The following is a 19,481-nucleotide window of genomic DNA, read 5'->3' as shown; positions in this document are numbered from 1 at the left end:
GGCTTTACTCCATGTTGATCATAGTTTCTGTTACCTTGGTGACAGTATTGGGATAACTTCATAATTGAAGGGTCTATAATATAGTGACAGCATAGATGACAGATAGTATAGTAGCAAATAATGCTAGTGACAGTATGCCTGTACTATAGTACAGTATAGTATAGTGATAATATAAAACAAAGGTTTTGCTAGAGTGGTAAATTGATAGAACACGAGGCACTGCTCGTGAATAAAAACATATTTACAGACGAAATAGAAATAGGAAACTGTAGACCTTGTATTATTATTAATTATATATAAGTAATTGTTATCTCATAATTTACCTAAATATTATATAATAAACTAGCAGTATCGCCCGGCGTTGCTCGGGTTTGTAAGGGAAATAACTATATAAGCATTTTTAGAGATGTAAAGTATAATAGCCATCTCAATATGGCTAACCACAAAGGGGGGGGGTTACTGTAGCTTTTTACGCTCTGAGATTTAATAATAAACTTTTAGAGAGTTACTTCCCTTATATAATAGCGAAAAAATGCATTAAAATGGAAAAAAATGATGGTAAATTTTTTTTAAAATCGTAGACTCATCGTAGACGCGCGCTAATACCCAGAAGGGCTCGATATGAATCACGACTATAAGATACCCGGTTTTGGTTAAACTGCACCGCAAAATGTGGGAGTAGTTAGGAATCTAATTTGTAGGAGACAGACACCACACAACTTCACTTTTATATATAAAGATAAATAATGATAAGACACAACAGTCCCATGTGCCAAAACCCCAAATCTTGGCAGTAAAAGTTCCAGCACCAAAACAGAGAAGAAATAAGAGAGGGCAATCTTGGTGGACAGAGCATTTTGGTGGACAGCGCATGCAAGTATACAGGTATAGAGTGTGACAGCTATGCCCTGCATGGTTAGGGGCTGCCATTTGGCAAGGCATAGGACCCATTCAGCCACCCTGCCAGGGATAAATGGCAAAGTCATTGGACTGTAGCATTGTAAATTGTAAAGTGGTAGCACAAGAGCTCAGACGAGCCAATGGTGCTTCTTACATTGATGCTGAGCAGAGGAATCTTAGGAAATCAATAGTCAAGATCACCAAGCTCTAACAAAAGAGTAGCTGCAAATGCATCCATAGGGGTGGTGGCCATGGTTGTGGAATCAGTTAATGAAAGATTCCCTATGATTCAAGATCCCAATTCAAATTCATAACAATGGAATTGGATGGTGACAGAGTTGTGGCAATCTGCAAGAGCAGCAAAACAGAGGAAAGAAAAAAAAAAATCAACCCGCCATTGACCCTAACAGTCTGAAAGATCCTGCAAGTCATTGGAATGTTCCCCTTTTGTCAGCCTAATAAATAAATAAATAAATAAATAAATAAAATGTGTGTGTGTGTGTGTTGTGAGAGTGCTATTTATGAACATACATTTGTCCTGTTAACTTGAGAAAGGACCTTCATCTTATTTCACACCACAAGAAAGTAAATACTAAAATGACTAGCACTATGACCCGGCAACGCCAGGTCATAGTGCTAGTGCATGCATATACAGCTGCGTGCGTGCGCACTTATACATGAGTACTGTCCAAATCTGCGACCAACCACATACAGCTAGCTGGCATTCAATTGGTGTATCAAGTTTCGCTGCATTTTGATTGGGTGTTGGATAGAAAATTCACAAAAAAGTCACTGCTATTGATTTCTTTTAAATGGCTTTGTGGGGTGGCTAGGGGAATGTAAAGATGTGCACGACCACCCTTGGACGGTTTTAAATGACCATAGAAAGTGTGAGCCCCCTAACTGAAAAATTGTGGATTTGTATAAAGGAGACACACACAGACATTTTGCCGTTTATATATATAGAGATTTGTGGGGTGACTGGGGAAATGTAAAGATGTGCACGACCACCCTTGGACGGTTTTAAATGACCATAGAGAGTGCGAGCCCTCTTACTGAAAAACTGTGGATTTGTATAAAGGACACACACACAGACATTTTGCTGTTTATATATAGAGAGATTATCAAGCAAGCAATAACAGTAGAAAAGAGATGGTGGTTCTGTGTGTAGAAATCTTATAAGATAGTTGACAGTAATTATAACGATAGGATGATTGGAACTTACGATCAGAAGGACGATAATCTGTACAGAGCTGCTTCAGTACTTCTGTGGTGGGTTGTGGCACTTCTCTCATTAGGGTTTTACCATATTTTTTCATGTTTTCTTCAGCCTAAAATAACAAATAATTCTTTCTGCTGTAGATACAGTGAGTGAGGAGTGAGTGAGTGAGTGGTGAGTGAAAGAGTGAGGAGTGAGTGAGTGAGGAGTGAGTGAGTGAGTGAGGAGTGAGTGGTGAGTGAGTGAGGAGTGAGTGAGGGGTGAGTGAGTGAGTGGTGAGTGAGTGAGGAGTGAGTGAGTGAGGAGTGAGTGAGTGAGGAGTGAGTGAGGAGTGAGTGAGAAGTGAGTGAGTGAGTGAGTGAGTGAGTGGTGAGTGAGTGAGGAATGAGTGAGGAGTGAGTGAGTGGTGAGTGAGTGAGTGAGGAGTGAGTGAGTGAGTGGTGAGTGAGTGAAGAGTGAGTGAGTGAAGAGTGAGTGAGTGAGGAGTGAGTGAGTGAGCTAGTTGATTACATTGACCTCAGTACTCAACTGCTACTTATTTTACCAATCCTGAAAGAATGAAGGAAAAGTTGACCTTGGTAGAATTTGAACTCAGAACCTAAAGCCAGAAGAAATTCCATTAAGCATCTTGTCCAGCATGCTGCTTAAAAATGGTAATAATAATAATCCTTTCTGCTATAGGCAGAAGGTTTGCTTAGTATTCTTCCTGGTTCGCTAAATGACTTGCCAGCTTGCCTTTTTAATAATAATAATAATAATCCTGTCTACTATAGGCACAAGGCCTGACATTTTTGAGGTGGGAACCAGTCGATTACATCGACCCCAGTGCGTAACTGGTACTTAATTTATTGAGCCTGAAAGGACTGTAGCAATAACCATTTTAGCCATTTTGAAATATGGCGCGAATTGGCAATATGACGTAATGTCATATTGGTGAAGAATTATTATTTTCGTTTTTTTCCATTGGTTAATATAACTGCTCATATAAAGATTCTAAAAGTTTCGTAAAGAATATTTGTAATGGATTTCGATTCTTTTAAGTCGAGCAGTTATAAAAACCCTGGATTTTGGGAAAAACTTCAGTGTTTGTTGGATGTCACTAAACTCCACAACACTCACTCTTTTGAGACATGCCATGTCTAAAGTTAATCACAAGTCTATTTTGATTTGTTGATTAATGTATTAGTTAGAATTAGTTAATGAATTTATAGTCGTTCTTCTACACAACAAAGTTATCTTTCTTTCCTACTGTAAATAATATAAAATGTTATATTTATATAATAAAACTAATTAAGAAAATGTTTCTCTTCACATTTGTTTTGTCAACTGAGTATAAATAAATATGCATTTCTGTAATCATTAATTTATATTTTCTTATAGCGGTTGAAAGAACACGAAGAAAATATTCAACATACATGTCATTAATATTCATAGCGTTTCATGTGTATATGTCTCTATGACGTTATATACTGTAGTTAGGGTTTTAGGTATAATGATAACACTTAAGTATAAGTGACGTTTGATCATTATATTCCTCCTTACTCAGAAAAAAGCCAAATAAAATAATATAACGTAAGAGAAAGCTTAAGGTAGCATAACAAACCGCCATAGGACGAAAGGCAAAGTCGACCCCAGTAGCATTTGAACTCAAAACGTAAAGATGGATGCAATGCTGCTAAGCATTTTGTCTGGCGTGCTAACGATTCTGCCAGCTCACTGTCTTATTAACAATGATGATGATGATGATTTCTCACATCAGTACAGAGCTACAAGTTGTAGGAAAGTAGGAGTAAAAATTTCATCGATCCCTTGCATTGTTGGCTTGGCTCTGTTTGAGATAAGCCACTAGGATGAAAACCAAAACTGAGGTTGAAGAAGAAAAACAGGAGATCGGGAAAAAGATCTTTAACAGGGAAAAGATATAAAGACAAATCTAGTTTATTAATAATATTAATTATAATCATTATTAATAATAAGCAACAACCGATTTTGGCCAGTGGCATGTAAAAAGCACCCACTACACTCACAGACTGGTTGGCGTTAGGAAGGGCATCCAGCTGTAGAAACACTGCCAGATCAGACTGGGCCTGGTGCAGCCTCCTGGCTGCCCAGACCCCAGTCGAACTGTCCAACCCATGCCAGCATGGAAAGCAGACATTAAATGATGATGATGATGATGATTAATAACTTACATTAAATAATAATACTAATGGTTAATTCACTGAAGATGAAAGGAGATAAGATTTATCATCGTCATTGTTTAACATCCGTCTTCCATGCACGGATGGGTAGAACGGTTGACAGGAGCCGACCAGGAAGAAAACTACCCTAGACCACTGTCTGTTTTGGTAGGGTTTTTACAGCTGGATACCCTTCCTGACACCAACCACTCAGCAGGGTGGACATAGTGCTTTTTATGTGGCACTAGCACAGGCAAGGTTGGTTTTAGCATGGTTTTTACAGCTGGATGCCCTTCCAAATGCCAACCACTTTAGTATGGATTCGATGCTTTTTACTTGGTACCAGCACTGGCAGGGTCACCAAGTAACTCACAAGATAAGGAATTATGAGAGGGGCCGGGGCATTTGAGGAAGAGGACTTGTATCAGAGGATGAAAGGTTAGTGTGACAGAGAGACAGAGAGGTAGAAACAGGTGTCTTGCTATAATGGAAGGCATGCAAAAATGACAGCTTAATTACCTCTGCAAAGCTAAGTTTGCCAATGTATTCCAGTGCTTTCTTGAAATCTTTGATATCTTCCAACTGGATTTTCAGGTACCATTTGTGGATGTTGTATTTATCAGCCAGAAATAAGGCATGTTCATAATAGCCAGCCTGTCGACACACTTTGATGGCAGTTTCAACATCAAAATCAACTTCCCTGTCTTTTGTCTGCAAACAAAAAGAAAAGCTTTTAATTTAATTGCTGATTTTGTAGTAGTAGCAGTAGTAGTAGTAGTATAATCCCCAGATCAACTCAATGAACAGACATTCCGCCTGTGACCATCCCATATTTTTGTATGTCTAAAAGTTATACTATCCAATGGATTCGTTCCCCTGCCTTTTTTAAAGATGTTTGTGTATCACCTGAGAGAAATTCAGCTACTATTTCTAACACCTCTGTTAACCCCACACATTCTCAAGCAGTCACTGTAGTTCCTGATCAACTCTACATAAGCAAACTGCCCATTTATGTTCTGTAGATAGACAAATGTAGATGTATCTTTAAGGTCCATCAGTCTTTTAAACTAAGGCTTTATTTCTGTTTTATGGAATCATGCAGATGAGATAAAACTCTCTCTAGACAAGTTGATCTTCTATGTATTCCGAATAAGGTCTAATCCTTTAGCATTCAAGCCAGCCAAAATATTCTACCTGTTTTATGTTCAAACCAGCCAGATCTAGCCTCTCACACCTACTCTATGATGTGTGGAAGCGCGTGGCTTAGTGGTTAGGCTGTTGAACTCATGATCGTAAGGTTGTGGTTTCGATTCCTGGACTGGGCGACGCGTTGTGTTCTTGAGCAAAGCACTTCATTTCACGTTGCTCCAGTTCACTCAGCTGGCAAAAGTGAGTAATCCTGCGACGGACCGGTGTCCCGTCCAGGTGGGGGAATTTTTACGCCACTGAAACCGGAAACCAGTCCTTATGAGCCTGGCATGGCTCGAGAAGGAACATTTTTTTTATATACTCTATGATGTCATTCTAAAAATAATCAACCACATCATTGAGATCCCAAAACAATGAGAATAGTGCAGGATTAATTCAAAACAACAGGAATAAACAAGCATTATTATATTTGAAAGAGTACTTTAAATGCTAAAGGATTAATTGATGTTGTTCTAGTTCTTGACAAGTTCTGCTTCAGTTAATCACCAAGGGGCAGCTCTCATTCTGTGAATCACCAAGCGCAGTTCTTATTGAGTACATCTATTACCAGACGTATTCCAGCAATGATATAGTGGATCTAGGATTACATTATCATAATACTAGCAGTATCGCCCGGCGTTGCTCGGATTTGTAAGGGAAATAACTATATAAGCATTTATAGAGAGCTACTTCCCTTATATAAACCGAGCGAAAATGCATTAAAAATGCGGAAAAATTATGGTAAATTTTTTTTTAAATCGTAGACTCATCGTAGACGCGAGTTACTTCCCTTATATAATAGCAAAAAAAATGCATTAAAAATGGGAAAAAATTATGGTAAATTTTTTTTAAATCGTAGACTCATCGTAGACGCGCGCTAATACCCAAAAGGGCTCGATATGAATCACGACTATAAGATACCCGGTTTTGGTTAAACTGCACCACAAAATGTGGGAGTAGTTAGGAATCTAAATTGTAGGAGACAGACACACAACTTCACTTTTATATATAAAGATGTCCTTCTTTTTAAGATAATAGTATGCGATGAGACCTATTTGGTAGCTATTTCTAACAGTTTAAGCAACAACTTAGTGGCTCCTTTAGTAGACCCCATGTTGAAGAAGAAAAAGAAACAGAAGTACCACCACCACCACCACCACCATATTAAGCAATTACGTAGAACAGTCTCCACACCCTTTTTTCTCTTGTGGTACACTTAAATTCTTTTCAAAATTTGGTAGAACACCTGAACTAAAAACACAACTAAAAGTATAGGGAAAGAAATTATATTCAGGTTCCACTGCGGCACACCTAGCTTCGTCTCATGGCACACCAGTGTGCTGAGGCACACCTGTTGTGGAGCACTGATCTAGAAGGAACTTTAGAGACATATTTGAACAAGGTGAGCTCTGTTTCTGCTTCTTTCTAATGATTTTACCTTAATGAATTTATCAAGTTCTGACACATCTTTTAATCGAGTGTAGCAGTTTAATAGAAGTGTGGTGTGCTCTTCAGTGGCCAGAGTCTGTTTGTGTAAGGCTTGGAGATATCGAGTAAGATTGTGGATTCTTTGAGCATCCAAAAACTGAAATGAAAAGAAAAAAAAAGAATAAAAATATAATTAAATAATCAAATACAAAAAGGTAATAAACATAATGGTTTCAAAAAGAAAGGTTGAATTCTATTTGTCAATTTAACTCCCAAAGAATTTGAAACTTTATAGCAGTTTCAAAAAGCATATGTACACAGCAAAAGGTCAAACTCACTCCCTACTCAATGTTCCCTTCCAATTTTTAATTAACAGAGATTTCGAAGTTGCCTCCATTGCTTTCTCCCCCCTCCCCGATCACTTAATCGTTATAACAAACAAATTGAACAATTGCAGCGTGGAAGGTGTTTATAAGCCATTTAAGAAACACACAAAAACCGTTAGATTCACTTCGACATTTAAATTTAATTTTCCAAAATATTTTCGTCGCTTTGAGACCGCAACCTGTTCACTGACAAAACTTCGTGCTGCATCTCAAAGTTTTTGTCAGTGAACAGGTCGCAGTCACAAAGCGACGAAAATATTTTGGAAAATTAAACTTAAATGTTGAAGTGAATCTAACGGTTTTGTGTGTTTCTTAAATGGCTTTATAAACATCTTCCACGCTGCAATTGTTTTCGTTCCAGCACACGATCTCAGATCAGGTCACTTGCTATGTAAGTACATCTTCAAATAAATTGGATTTTTTTCTTTACAAATTGTAGAACTTAAAATCGATTAAATATCTTTTTGTCCGGTACATTAAATGTTAACCCCCATCCATTAACAATATGTTCATTATGCCAATGTCGTCCTTTGATGATTCCGGTCTTAATGTGGTGCTTATAATTGCATTAAGAAATCTTTGCAGAAAAAATATTTGTTATACAGTGGTATAACAAATATTTTTTTTTTGTGTCTTTGGTCAATAAGTGTTGTTTTATTTGCATCTATCTAGAAATCAAAGGAAATGACTGCTGTTCCTTTTAAACTTTACTTTTGTGACCTGGACATCAATGTTTTCAAACTGACCTATTTTCCATTACGTTTCAGACAGATTCAGCACTGAGTTGCTCAAGCAGAAATATCATTATAGAAAATATTCTGCTCAATACTACAGATTTGCTGACCAGTTGCTTGACCATAACCACTTGAGCAAGTCCCCTAGTGGCTGACAATATGTGCATCTCTGATGAGCTGGTGTAGTGGGGGAGCATCATAGCCATGTGTTGAGAGAGATTCTTTGGGGTTTGAATAAAAGTAACAAAAGCAAAATCTGAAGGAAACATTAGCCGTTTTTCATACTTTCTAGGGGTCAGCAAATAAGGAATAACAATTGCCACCCAGGGGCAAAAATCGTGTTATACAGTATAATTCATTCCCGACTTAATAGTGGAAAGCCACAAACCTTTCTTATTACATACGAAGCCTCCAGCTTGCCAATAGTTTTAATATATTGCTCAATTGCTCCATCATGGTCTCCTTTACTGTATAAATGATCTCCATACTGTGTGAAGATATCTATCAAGCCACCTTGGTCATAATGTTGGCTTTTTGCCAGACTGCAGAAGATTGAAAAAAAAAAGTTTAGAAATATAATCAAATACATGTAATTTTATTAGAACTGGAATTCCATTGTAAAAGATTCGAGCGAGGTCATTGCCAGTACTGCCTGACTGGCCCCCGTGCCGGTGGCACGTAAAAAGCACCCACTACACTCTCAGAGTGGTTGGCGTTAGGAAGGGCATCCAGCTGTAGAAACTCTGCCAGATCAAGATTGGAGCCTGGTGCAGCCATCTGGTTCGCCAGCCCTCAGTCAAAATCGTCCAACCCATGCTAGCATGGAAAGCAGATGGGAAACGATGATGATGATGATGATGATGTATGTGTATATGTTTGTGTGTTTGTCTTTGTGCCCCCCAACATTGTTTGACAACCGATGCTGGTATGTTTATGCCCCCGTAACTTAGTGGTTCGGCAAAAGAGACCGATAGAATGATAGGCTTACAAAGAATAAGTCCTGGGGTCGATTTGCTCGACTAAAGGCGGTGCTCCAGCATGGCCACAGTCAAATGACTGAAACAAGTATCTTTTACTTAGTCATTAGACTGTGGCCATGTTGGAGCACTGCCTTGAAAAACTTTTAAGTGAATGAATCGATCCCAGTACTTATTTTTTGTTAAGCCTGGCACTTATTCTATTAGTCTCTTTTGCTGAACCACTAAGTTAAGGGGAAAAAAATGTTTAAATATCATCATCATTTAACATTCGTTTTTCATGCTGGCATAGGCTGGATGGTTTGACTGGAGCTGATAAGGCCAGAAGCTGCACCAGGCTCCATTATTTGTTCTGGCAGGGTTTCTACGGCTGGATGCCCTTCCTAGTGTACACACACACACACACACACACACAGCTGTGTCATGCTAATAATAAAAACAAGAAAATATAAATTTTACAAAAGAAAGCAAAATCCTACTTACTTGATAGCTATGTTGTAAAGGTTCTTACGAAATAAAATATCTAATTTTGTTTGTGTATCTTTCTCAATCAGTTGATAAAACTGTAAAGAAACAGAAGAATTAAATATAACGATCTGAAAATATCAGATACTTTGGCATTCATTTAAACCAATGATTATCATTTGAGCTCTTCTTGGCCCTTAGGGGGGATTTTGTTATCAAAATCTACCTACAATAAATTGGTTATACACAAAATAATTTAACAGATATCAGAAAGCAGAACCAAAATTGAAGTCGATCAGCATCAATAGAAATTGCAGCTGTGGTTAAGCGAACCATCCGATCGTAGCCGTTGCCAGCGCCGCCCCGACTGGCCTCCGTGCCGGTGACACGTAAAAGCACCATCTGTTCGTGTCCGTTGCCAGCCTCGCCTGGCCCCGTGCCAGTGGCACGTAAAAGCACCACCCGTTTGTGGCCGTTTGCCAACTCTGTCTGGCACCTGTGCGGGTGGCACGTAAAAAGCACCCACTACACTCACGGAGTGGTTGGCGTTAGGAAGGGCATCCAGCCGTAGAAACACTGCCAGATCAGACTGGGCCTGATGCAGCCTTCTGGCTTCACAGACCCCAGTTGAACCGTCCAACCCATGCTAGCATGGAAAGCGGACGCTAAATGATGATGATGATGATGATGATGATTGTAATATTTAATTATAAGATATATAATATGATTTCTTAAACATCCAATGGTTATTAGGGTCAATCTGAGTGAAACAGGAATCAAAGTGGGGTCCATAGGTAAAGAAAATCGTTGTTTGTTCCTTTTTGAGCCATGCCTGGCTCGTAAGGGCCGGTTTTCCGGTTTCCTCGGCATATAGGTTCCCCACCTGGATGGGACGCCGGTCCGTCACAGGTGAGCAGCAAGATGCAGGAGGAAAGAGTGAGAGAAAGTCGTGGCGAAAGAATCAGCAGAAGTTTCGCCATTACCTTCTGCCGGAGCCGCGTGAAGTTTAGGTGTTTTCGCTCATAAACACACACATTGTCCGGTCTGAGATTTGAACCTGCGATCCCTCGACCGTGAGTCTGCTGCTCTAACCACTAAGCCATGTGCCTCCACGGGTAAAGAAACTGGATGAAGACGTCTGATTTAATCCCTTAGCATTCAGATTAGTCTATCAAATGTATTGCTTGTATTCCAAATGTATTGCTCATCCACATTGTTTTGAATTAATCATATATTGTCTTACAGATTTCAGATTTTTAGAAAGAAACTGTAGGGTAGATGTGAAGGGCTAAATCTGGCCAGTTTGAATATAAAAAAGGCGGAATATTTTGGCCTGATATGACCATTTTAAATGCTAAAGGGTTAAATCATCATCATCATCATCATCCTTTAATGTCTGACCTCTGAACTTGTATGGATTATTGGACAATTTGATAGTCCAATGACAGGTCCGATGATTGCATCGTGCTCCAATTCTTTTGAATGATTTCTATGAATGGCCTTCAAACGCCAACCACTTTCAGAGTGTACTGGGTGCTATTTCCATGGCACCAGCACAATGAAGTCACCTTTTAACCCTTTCATTACCAACCCGGCTGAAACCAGCTCTGGCTCTGAGTACAAATGTCTTGTTTTCAAAAATTCTGAATTAAAATCTTCCACCAAACCTTAGTCACAATTTATGTTCCTAACACTAGCTGAATGATAACTAAGTAATTTTACTAAATTCTTTGTTATATTTAAAGTAATTCAAAGAAATACAGAGCATCTCAAAATAAATACAGTAACGAAATGGTTAAACTAGCAAGACTAACCACATATCTTGATATAAGATACTTTCTGAGAAAATCCTGCTTGACCACCATAATACCAACATGCAAAGAAGGTAGAAAAACAATGAAAAAAAAGGAGACAAAGAATATTAGGACAAAATTGTAGACATATTTCAATTAAGGTATATTTTGATATTCTACTCACCCTTTTGTCCCCAGCTAAAATGAATATTGAACCCCATTCATAAACAATATCGATGATTTCAGGGAAAGGTCCAACGAAAGCTATGAATTTATTTTGAATGTCGTAAATGGTTACGATATTCATCTCAAGACCATCGTTACTCCTGAAATGAAAAGGGGAATAAAAGAAAATAATAATAATAATAATTTTTTTCTTTATTGCCCACAACGGGCTAAACATAGAGGGGACAGACAAGGACAGACAAACGGATTAAGTCGATTATATCGACCCCAGTGCGTAACTGGTACTTATTTAATCGACCCCGAAAGGCTGAAAGGCAAAGTTGACCTTGGTGGAATTTGAACTCGGAACGTAGCCGCAGATGAAATACCACTAAGCATTTCTCCCGGTGTGCTAACGATTCTGCCAGTTAAAACATATTCTTTTACTGTAAAACGTACGTAGGTGACTAGCCTTCTTCAGGTGTCTTGGGGAAATTTTGAACCTGGGTCCTCATTCCTAAGGTATTTTTCAATGTTGTTATTATTATTATTATAATTGCTATTGTTCAGGTTACTGCTTGGAATCAAACTCGGAATCTTGGGGTTAGTAGCCTGCGCTCTTAACCACTACACCATATGCCCAGGGGCCTATGATGGTGATGATGACGCTTACCAACCAGATGGTTTGGGTTCAGTCCAACATTGTGGTATCTTGGGCAAATGCCCCAGACTGACCGAAGCCTTGTGAGGGGATTTGGGAGCTGGAAACTGAAAGAAAGTAGTCCACCATATATGTATCCATATGTCTCTGAACACACACACCTGTATGTGTGTGTGTGTGTGTGTGTGTTGAGGGGACATTTATTTGGTATTTATTTCTTCTACATAAGGCGGCGAGCTGGCAGAATTGTTAGTACGTCGGGCGAAATGCTTAGCGGTATTTCGGCTGCCGTTACGTTGTGAGTTCAAATTCCGCGTATAGGTTTCCCACCTGGATGGGACGCCAGTCCGTTGCAGGTGAGCTGCAAGATGCAGGAGGAAAGAGTGAGAGAAAGTCGTGGCGAAAGAATCAGCAGAAGTTTTGCCATTACCTTCTGACTTTGCCTTTCATCCTTTCGGGGTCGATAAATTAAGTACCAGTTACGCACTGGGGTCGATATAATCAACTTAATCCGTTTGTCTGTCCTTGTTTGTCCCCTCTGTGTTTAGCCCCTTGTGGGTAGTAAAGAAATAGGTATTTACTTCTTCTCTCAGTTTGGCATACATTGACAAGATCTCAAAAACCTGACAGATTCTCAGGCAATAATGAGAATGTGTAGGTGAAGAAAGTCAATCAATGTGTCAAACACATCCTGGACGACACGAATAGTAAAGACAGATGAAGGACCAGCAGGGAAGAATTTAGTGTTGATTTGGAGAGCAAGAACTTTGCAAAAGAAATAACATAAGGTTGGGTGTGAGATGTGTAGAAGGTTGTTGTGTTGCATGCCAGTCTAAAACCCCTTAACCCTTGGATTAGATGATAGCCAACCATAGATAAACGATCCAGAAATCTTAGTAGCTATTTCCTTTTGGCTAAAGGAACTAAGGGGCAATAAAATGAACTGTCCTACACTAAGCCAGGAGGCAGCAAGCTGGCAGAAATGTTAGCACACCGGGCGAAATATTTAGTGGTATTTCGTCTATCTTTACATTCTGAGTTCAAATTCCTCCGAGGTCGACTTTGCCTTTCATCCTTTCGGGGTTGATAAATTAAGTACCAGTTATGCACTGGGGTCGATGTAGTCAGTTTAATCCCTTTGTCTGTCCTTGTTTGTCCCCTCTGTGTTTAGCCCCTTGTGGGAAATAAAGAAATAAGAAACTTACATTCCTGGATGTTAAATTGAAGGTAAATTAAAAAATTTTCCATTGGGCCATTTAACTTTTGTAAATAAAGAACATCAAGAGAGAGAAAAAACACCAACAAAATTATTCGAGGGGAAAGTTTACTTACATTGGTGGCAAAGAACGTTTCTCACGTCGAACTGTGATTAAATATCCTCGGAACCAAACAAGCATCAGTTTTTCTCCTTCCAGTGCAAGACAAGGACCTCGGCCATCAGGTTGATAGAAATACACGACCTACAAATAATGCATATATATGTATGAAAAAGAATTCGTGGCTGTGTGGTAAGAAGCTTGCTTCCCAACCACTTGGTTCTGGGTTCAATCTCACTGTGGACTGCTGGACCAAGTGCATCAAAAAGGAAGGAGACTATAGAGAAAAATGATGCACTTGTTTATCCCCTGCTTTTGTGTAAAACAAGTGTGCATATAATTTTTGACTCTCTCTTGTGTGTGTGTGTGTGTGTGTGTATGTATATATATATATATATATATATATATATATATTGAATCGTTAGCCCCTACACGCAATTTTTTTCTCTCCTTGTTTCTTTTCTGTGTATCTTTCTGTCGAAGAGCGTAGGCTCGAAACGTAAAAGACCTGTTTTATTTCTATTCCTGAGCGCCATACTAATACAATTGTTTGTTTGTACTCCACCTGCCTTCGTCTTTTATTTATTTTTCGTAAACCTGCTTTCGTCTTTTGTTTATTTTCATAAACCTTCCCGTTATATATATATATATATATATATACACACACACACACATACATACTAGCAACCGCACCTGTCCTTTGAACGGTTTAAGTTACAAGAAGGTTTATGAGTCACACGCAATCTATGGTTCCAATTAATATAGGTTGATCTTGCTTTGGTACATCCCCATGCTTTCCACAAACCCCCCAGCAAAAAAAAAAAATGAAGCAGGTGTGTATAAAATTTTAAAGAAATTGAATGTAAGATGTAGAAGTTATTGAAGTACATTAAAATTTTTGTACACACACACAGAAAACTCCAATTTTATATAAGATATATAGAGATACATATGTATATGTGTGTGTGTGTGTGTGTGTGTGGTCCCCACCACTGCTTGACAACCAGTGATGGTGTGTTTGTGTCCCTGCAACTTAGTTCAGCAAAAGAGTCTGATAGAATAAGTATCAGGTTTAAAAAATAAGTACCAGAGTTGATTCATTTGACTAAAAATTCTTCAAGGCAGTGCCCCAGCATGGCCGCAGTCAAATGACTGAAACAAATAAACAAATATACATCATAGTTTAGTCAGCCAGTGGTTGGTGCACCTGATATTCATAGACCCTCGGATAAAAGTAAGTAACCCAAAAATTAATTATTTATTCATTCACACACATGGCATCAGAACGATGGCATCCAATAAGCAACTGATGAGAGAAGCTCCCAGGTTTTAATAATAATAATAATTGTGTACAGTGCTCAGGTGCACTACAACTCATCTAAAGTGTATATATAATCAGGTGTAGTTTCGGCGGATTTTGGAAAGCATGAGGGCCTTAAAGGATGCAGTGTCATGGCAGTCAACAACTGACGCAGGCAGTTTATTCCATGCTTCAGCAACTCTGAGCGTGAAAAAATATTTCCGAAAGTCATGGGAGCTGTGTTGTTTTCTGACTTTGTAGGCATGTCCACGTGTGTTAGACACATGGAGATCAAAAAGGTGTTCAGTGTTGTTGTTGGTGAGGTGGTTGATAACTTTGTGGGTGTTTACCAAGTCCGTCGCCAGACGCCAGAGCTTCAGTGAATCCATGCCCAGGAAAACAAGGTGCTCAGAATATGGTAGGTGTCTGATGGAGGGTATGCGTTTGGTTGCACGTCTCTGGACAGATTCCAGGAGGTCAATGTTCTGAGCAAGATAGGGGTTCCAAACTGATGATGCGAATTCCAAGTGTGGTCGTACCATAGCTGTATACAGTTTTAAATAGATGGCTGGAGAGCGGCTAACAAAAGTCTTGCTGAGTGATGCCAAGACACCCTTGTTAAATATATTTCAGTGTCTCTGCACAAAACATACAATCTACACATAGGCACAAAAACACAAAGGAAACTATAACAAAAAAAAAAAACATACATCGGATCTTCCAAGCACAAGCTGATTGTCCTGGGTCACACCACTCATAACAGAACACCGAGCCTTACAGCCAAATTGGTCAAGAATTATCTACAAAGAAAAAGAAACAATTATACAATACATATGTGTATATAATTATTATTTGGTGGACACAATATATGTTTTTATGTGCTACTATTAGTTTCATGTGGTGAGAACATTCCTAGCTGTTTTTTTAACATGTCTGGTGTCCTAGCACAATCATCAGGCACTGCCCCCATGGCATAATGAACTAAAAAATGGGATGACAGAAAAAGTGAGAAAAGGCAAGAAGGAAGTGTGTGTATATAAAAGGTGGAAGGTTGAAAAACCAGAAAATGAAATCATATATATATATATCAAGGGTTGAAGAAACAGAACACAAGGAGAAAAGACAAGATGGTCATGGTTGGAATACTTTCCATAATAGGTTTACTCAAACAGAGCAGACCTGGGATTAAACAGCAGCAAAAAACTTACCCTTTGATCCTTACTGGTGATGCTTATGGACACAACACTGGTTTCAGTGACCACAAACAAAATTATGTTCTTTCCTGATATACGAAAACCTAGTCCTGTGATTGGTCGTTGGTTTTCATAAACAACACGAAACTTGCTGTGCCTGAAATGTCGAAGGAGATAGGTGACTTAACAACACATAATGGCCTAAATTTGTGAGGACGAAGTTAGTCACTTATATAAGTCCCAGTACTTGACTGGTATTCTATTTTATCAAGCTTGGAAGACGGCGAGCTGGCAGAAACGTTAGCACGCTGGGCGAAATGCGTAGCCGTATTTCGTCTGTCATTACGTTCTGAGTTCAAATTACGCCGAGGTCGACTTTGCCTTTCATCCTTTCGGGGCCAATTAAATAAGTACCAGTTACGCACTGGGGTCGATATAATTGACTCAATCCGTTTGTCTGTCCTTGTTTGTCCCCTCTGTGTTTAGCCCCTTGTGGGTAGTAAAGAAATAGGTATTCTATTTCATCAAGCTTGACAAGATGACAGGCGAAGTTGATTTAAGTGAGATTTGAACCCAGAACATGGTAAAGCATAAGAAATACCAAATAATAATTATCGTTAACATAGACACAAGGATAGTTAATTGATTAAATCAGTTCCATTACTTGACTGGCCCCTTATTTTATTGATCCTGGAGGAATGAAAGACAAAGCTCAACATGGCAGGATTCAAACTCAGAAATGAGTTTGTGGCACAAGGCCAGCAATTTTAAGGGGAGGGGGATTAGTTGATTTCAACTGCCCTTGTCTGATTTACAAGCTTATAGGGGTCCAATCCACTCCTGCCATCTTTACCACTGTCACCTATCTTTTAACCCTTTTGATACCAACTCGGCTGAAACCGGCTTTAGCCCTGTAGTACAAATGTCTTGTTTCCATAAGTTTTGAATTAAAATCTTCCACGAAGTCTTAGTCACGATTTATGTTCCTAGCACCAGCTTAATGATAACTAAGTTGTTTCACTAAATTCCTTGTTATATTTAAAATTGATTGACAGAAATACAGAGCATCTCAACAGAAATACAGTAACAAATGGGTTGTTGCCAGCCTCGTCTGGCCCCCGTGCCAGTGGCACATAAAAAGCACCATCCGATCGTGGCCGTTTGCCAGCCTCGTCTGGCACCTGTGCAGGTGGCACATAAAAAGCACCCACTACAATCACGGAGTGGTTGGCGTTAGGAAGGGCATCCAGCCGTAGAAACACTGCCAGATCAGACTGGGGCCTGGTGCAGCCTTCTGGCTTCCCAGACCCCAGTTGAACTGTCCAACCCATGCCAGCATGGAAAACGGACGTTAAACGATGATGATGATGATGATTTGTGGACAGCACCTCCCTCTACATTCACACCATCATTGTTTAACATCTGCCTTCCATGCTGGCATGGGTTGGAAGGTTTGATAGGAGCCGGCCAGATAGAAGACCATACCAGGCTACTGTGTCTGTTTCAGCAAGGTTTTTATGGCTGGATGCCCTTCTTAACACAAACAGCCCCGCAAAGTGGACTGAGTGCTTTTTATGTGGAATCAGGACAGGTGAGAACTTGAAAAAGTTGATGCAGGTACTGCTGGCAGAAGGACCTTAACTCTTTTGACTTTATCAAGTCGAAAGGTCTAAGGACAGAGACTTTTTCTCTTTTACAATACGTATAATAATAATAATATTAGGGAGTATGGCTCCAAACTTACAGGGAAAAATTAGATTTAGGATTAAATCAAATTTCACAGTATAAATACATAAAATATGGAACAAATTTATCAAACAATATTTAAACATAATTCATAGGGCAATAATAAATTATTATTACCATTGGCCTAGCACAAAAAACGAATTAGTCATTAGACTATATATTATTCATAAGAGGCTTCCAAATAGGAAAGCGTTGTGCTAGAAAGAGCAGTAGAAATCTCAAAACCACAAGAAAAAGGATATTTGAGAATTTATCATTTTTCTTGTGGTTTTGAGATTTCTACTGCTCTTTCTAGCACAACGCTTTCCTATTTGGAAGCCTCTTATTGTATATAAAATATAAATTAGAGATAAAACCACTATTAGGCAACTCAAACAGTGATAGACATAAACCAATACATAAATAACAAATAATATAATATAATATAATATAATATATATATAAAAATATAAAATTAAATTTTTAAAAAAATTTAAATTTTATATTTTATATATATATATTATATTAATTATATTTATATTATTTGTTATTTATGTATTGGTTTATGTCTATCACTGTTTGAGTTGCCTAATAGTGGTTTTATCTCTAATTCATATTTTATTGTAAAGTATACTAGCGATCTCAATATGGCTAACCACAAAGGGTGGGTGTTACTGTAGCTTGTAGCCCCAGGAGATCATCGTCTCCAGCTGGCTTTAGGCACACTTTCTGTGCTCTTATGGTATTTGCAAAAGGAGGCCTCCTTTGCAAATACCATAAGGGCACAGAAAGTGTGCCTAAAGCCAGCTGGAGACGAGGCACACTTTCTGTGCTCTTATGGTATTTGCAAAAGGAGGCCTCCTTTGCAAATACTATAAGAGCACAGAAAGTGTGCCTAAAGCCAGCTGGAGACGATGATCTCCTGGGGCTACAAGCTACAGTAACACCCACCCTTTGTGGTTAGCCATATTGAGATGGCTATTATACTTTACATTGTCGAGCGGTTACTGTTTACATCTCATTCAGAGATTTAATAATGCTCATATTTGATTACAATACGTATGTAATACTAACCATATACATAAGCATAAAAGAAACAATATTAAGTGACTCTACAATGAATAAATTCTAAAATTTTTTACAAACCGATCACGTGTGACATCTCCTTTATAAAGGACCACACTGCCGCATTCAAATCCAATGGCCATCCAGTTGAGGTTTTCATGGACTGTCAAACAGGTTACCTGAAATTCATAAAATCTGTAAGTTAACCAATTTTTAATAGATATTTAGAAATGATATACTTAGGAAATACATGCTACATGATTCAATAATATAGCTAGGGTACAGCTACATCAGCAGGGTGTGATATAAACCCGAGCAACGCCGGGCGATACTGCTAGTTCTAAATAAAAGGAACATCAGAAATTATAACAAAGTGACTTACGTGTGAAGGTTTATTCCCAGGAATAGCTCTGGCAATTCTTGTACATAATGGAATACCTCGATCCATCTATAAAGAAAGGTAAAAATGTTTATTGAGCTTAATTAAAAAATGACTTTTTTTTTTATTACTTATTCAGAAGTGGACAGGAAAGTGCTCTTGATCTTTTTGTAGCACGATGCCAGCGCCGCCTTGACTGGCTTCCGTGCCGGTGGCACGTAAAAAGCACCAATCCGATCGTGGCCGTTTGCCAGCCTCCCCTGGCTTCTGTGCCAGTGGCACGTAAAAAGCACCAATCCGATCGTGGCCGTTTGCCAGCCTCCCCTGGCCCCTGTGCTGGTGGCACGTAAAAAGCACCAATCCGATCATGGCCATTTGCCAGCCTCCCCTGGCCCCTGTGCCGGTGG

General features: G+C 39.0%; 1 protein-coding gene across 4 annotated transcripts in view; it reads right to left on the bottom strand.

Moving 5' to 3' along the window:
* LOC115223483 (vacuolar protein sorting-associated protein 11 homolog) overlaps nt 1–19,481 on the bottom strand; it is an 86,435-nt gene that overhangs the window by 51,352 nt on the left and 15,602 nt on the right. For all 4 annotated transcript variants that reach the window (XM_029794086.2, XM_036512605.1, XM_036512604.1 and 1 more), the window contains 11 exons: nt 19,078–19,143; nt 18,777–18,874; nt 15,921–16,062; nt 15,423–15,512; nt 13,429–13,556; nt 11,455–11,596; nt 9,496–9,575; nt 8,424–8,577; nt 6,926–7,072; nt 4,819–5,010; nt 2,126–2,231 (listed from right to left, as the gene is read on the bottom strand). In XM_029794086.2, the coding sequence (XP_029649946.1) occupies nt 2,126–2,231; nt 4,819–5,010; nt 6,926–7,072; nt 8,424–8,577; nt 9,496–9,575; nt 11,455–11,596; nt 13,429–13,556; nt 15,423–15,512; nt 15,921–16,062; nt 18,777–18,874; nt 19,078–19,143 (1,345 nt within the window). The remainder of the gene's footprint in view (nt 1–2,125; nt 2,232–4,818; nt 5,011–6,925; nt 7,073–8,423; nt 8,578–9,495; nt 9,576–11,454; nt 11,597–13,428; nt 13,557–15,422; nt 15,513–15,920; nt 16,063–18,776; nt 18,875–19,077; nt 19,144–19,481) is intronic.

Source organism: Octopus sinensis, linkage group LG23, assembly GCF_006345805.1.
Source record: "Octopus sinensis linkage group LG23, ASM634580v1, whole genome shotgun sequence".
NCBI classification, from domain to species: domain Eukaryota; kingdom Metazoa; phylum Mollusca; class Cephalopoda; order Octopoda; family Octopodidae; genus Octopus; species Octopus sinensis.
The sequence above is the reverse complement of the archived record's forward strand: the minus strand, read 5'-3'. Positions and strand labels throughout refer to the sequence as shown.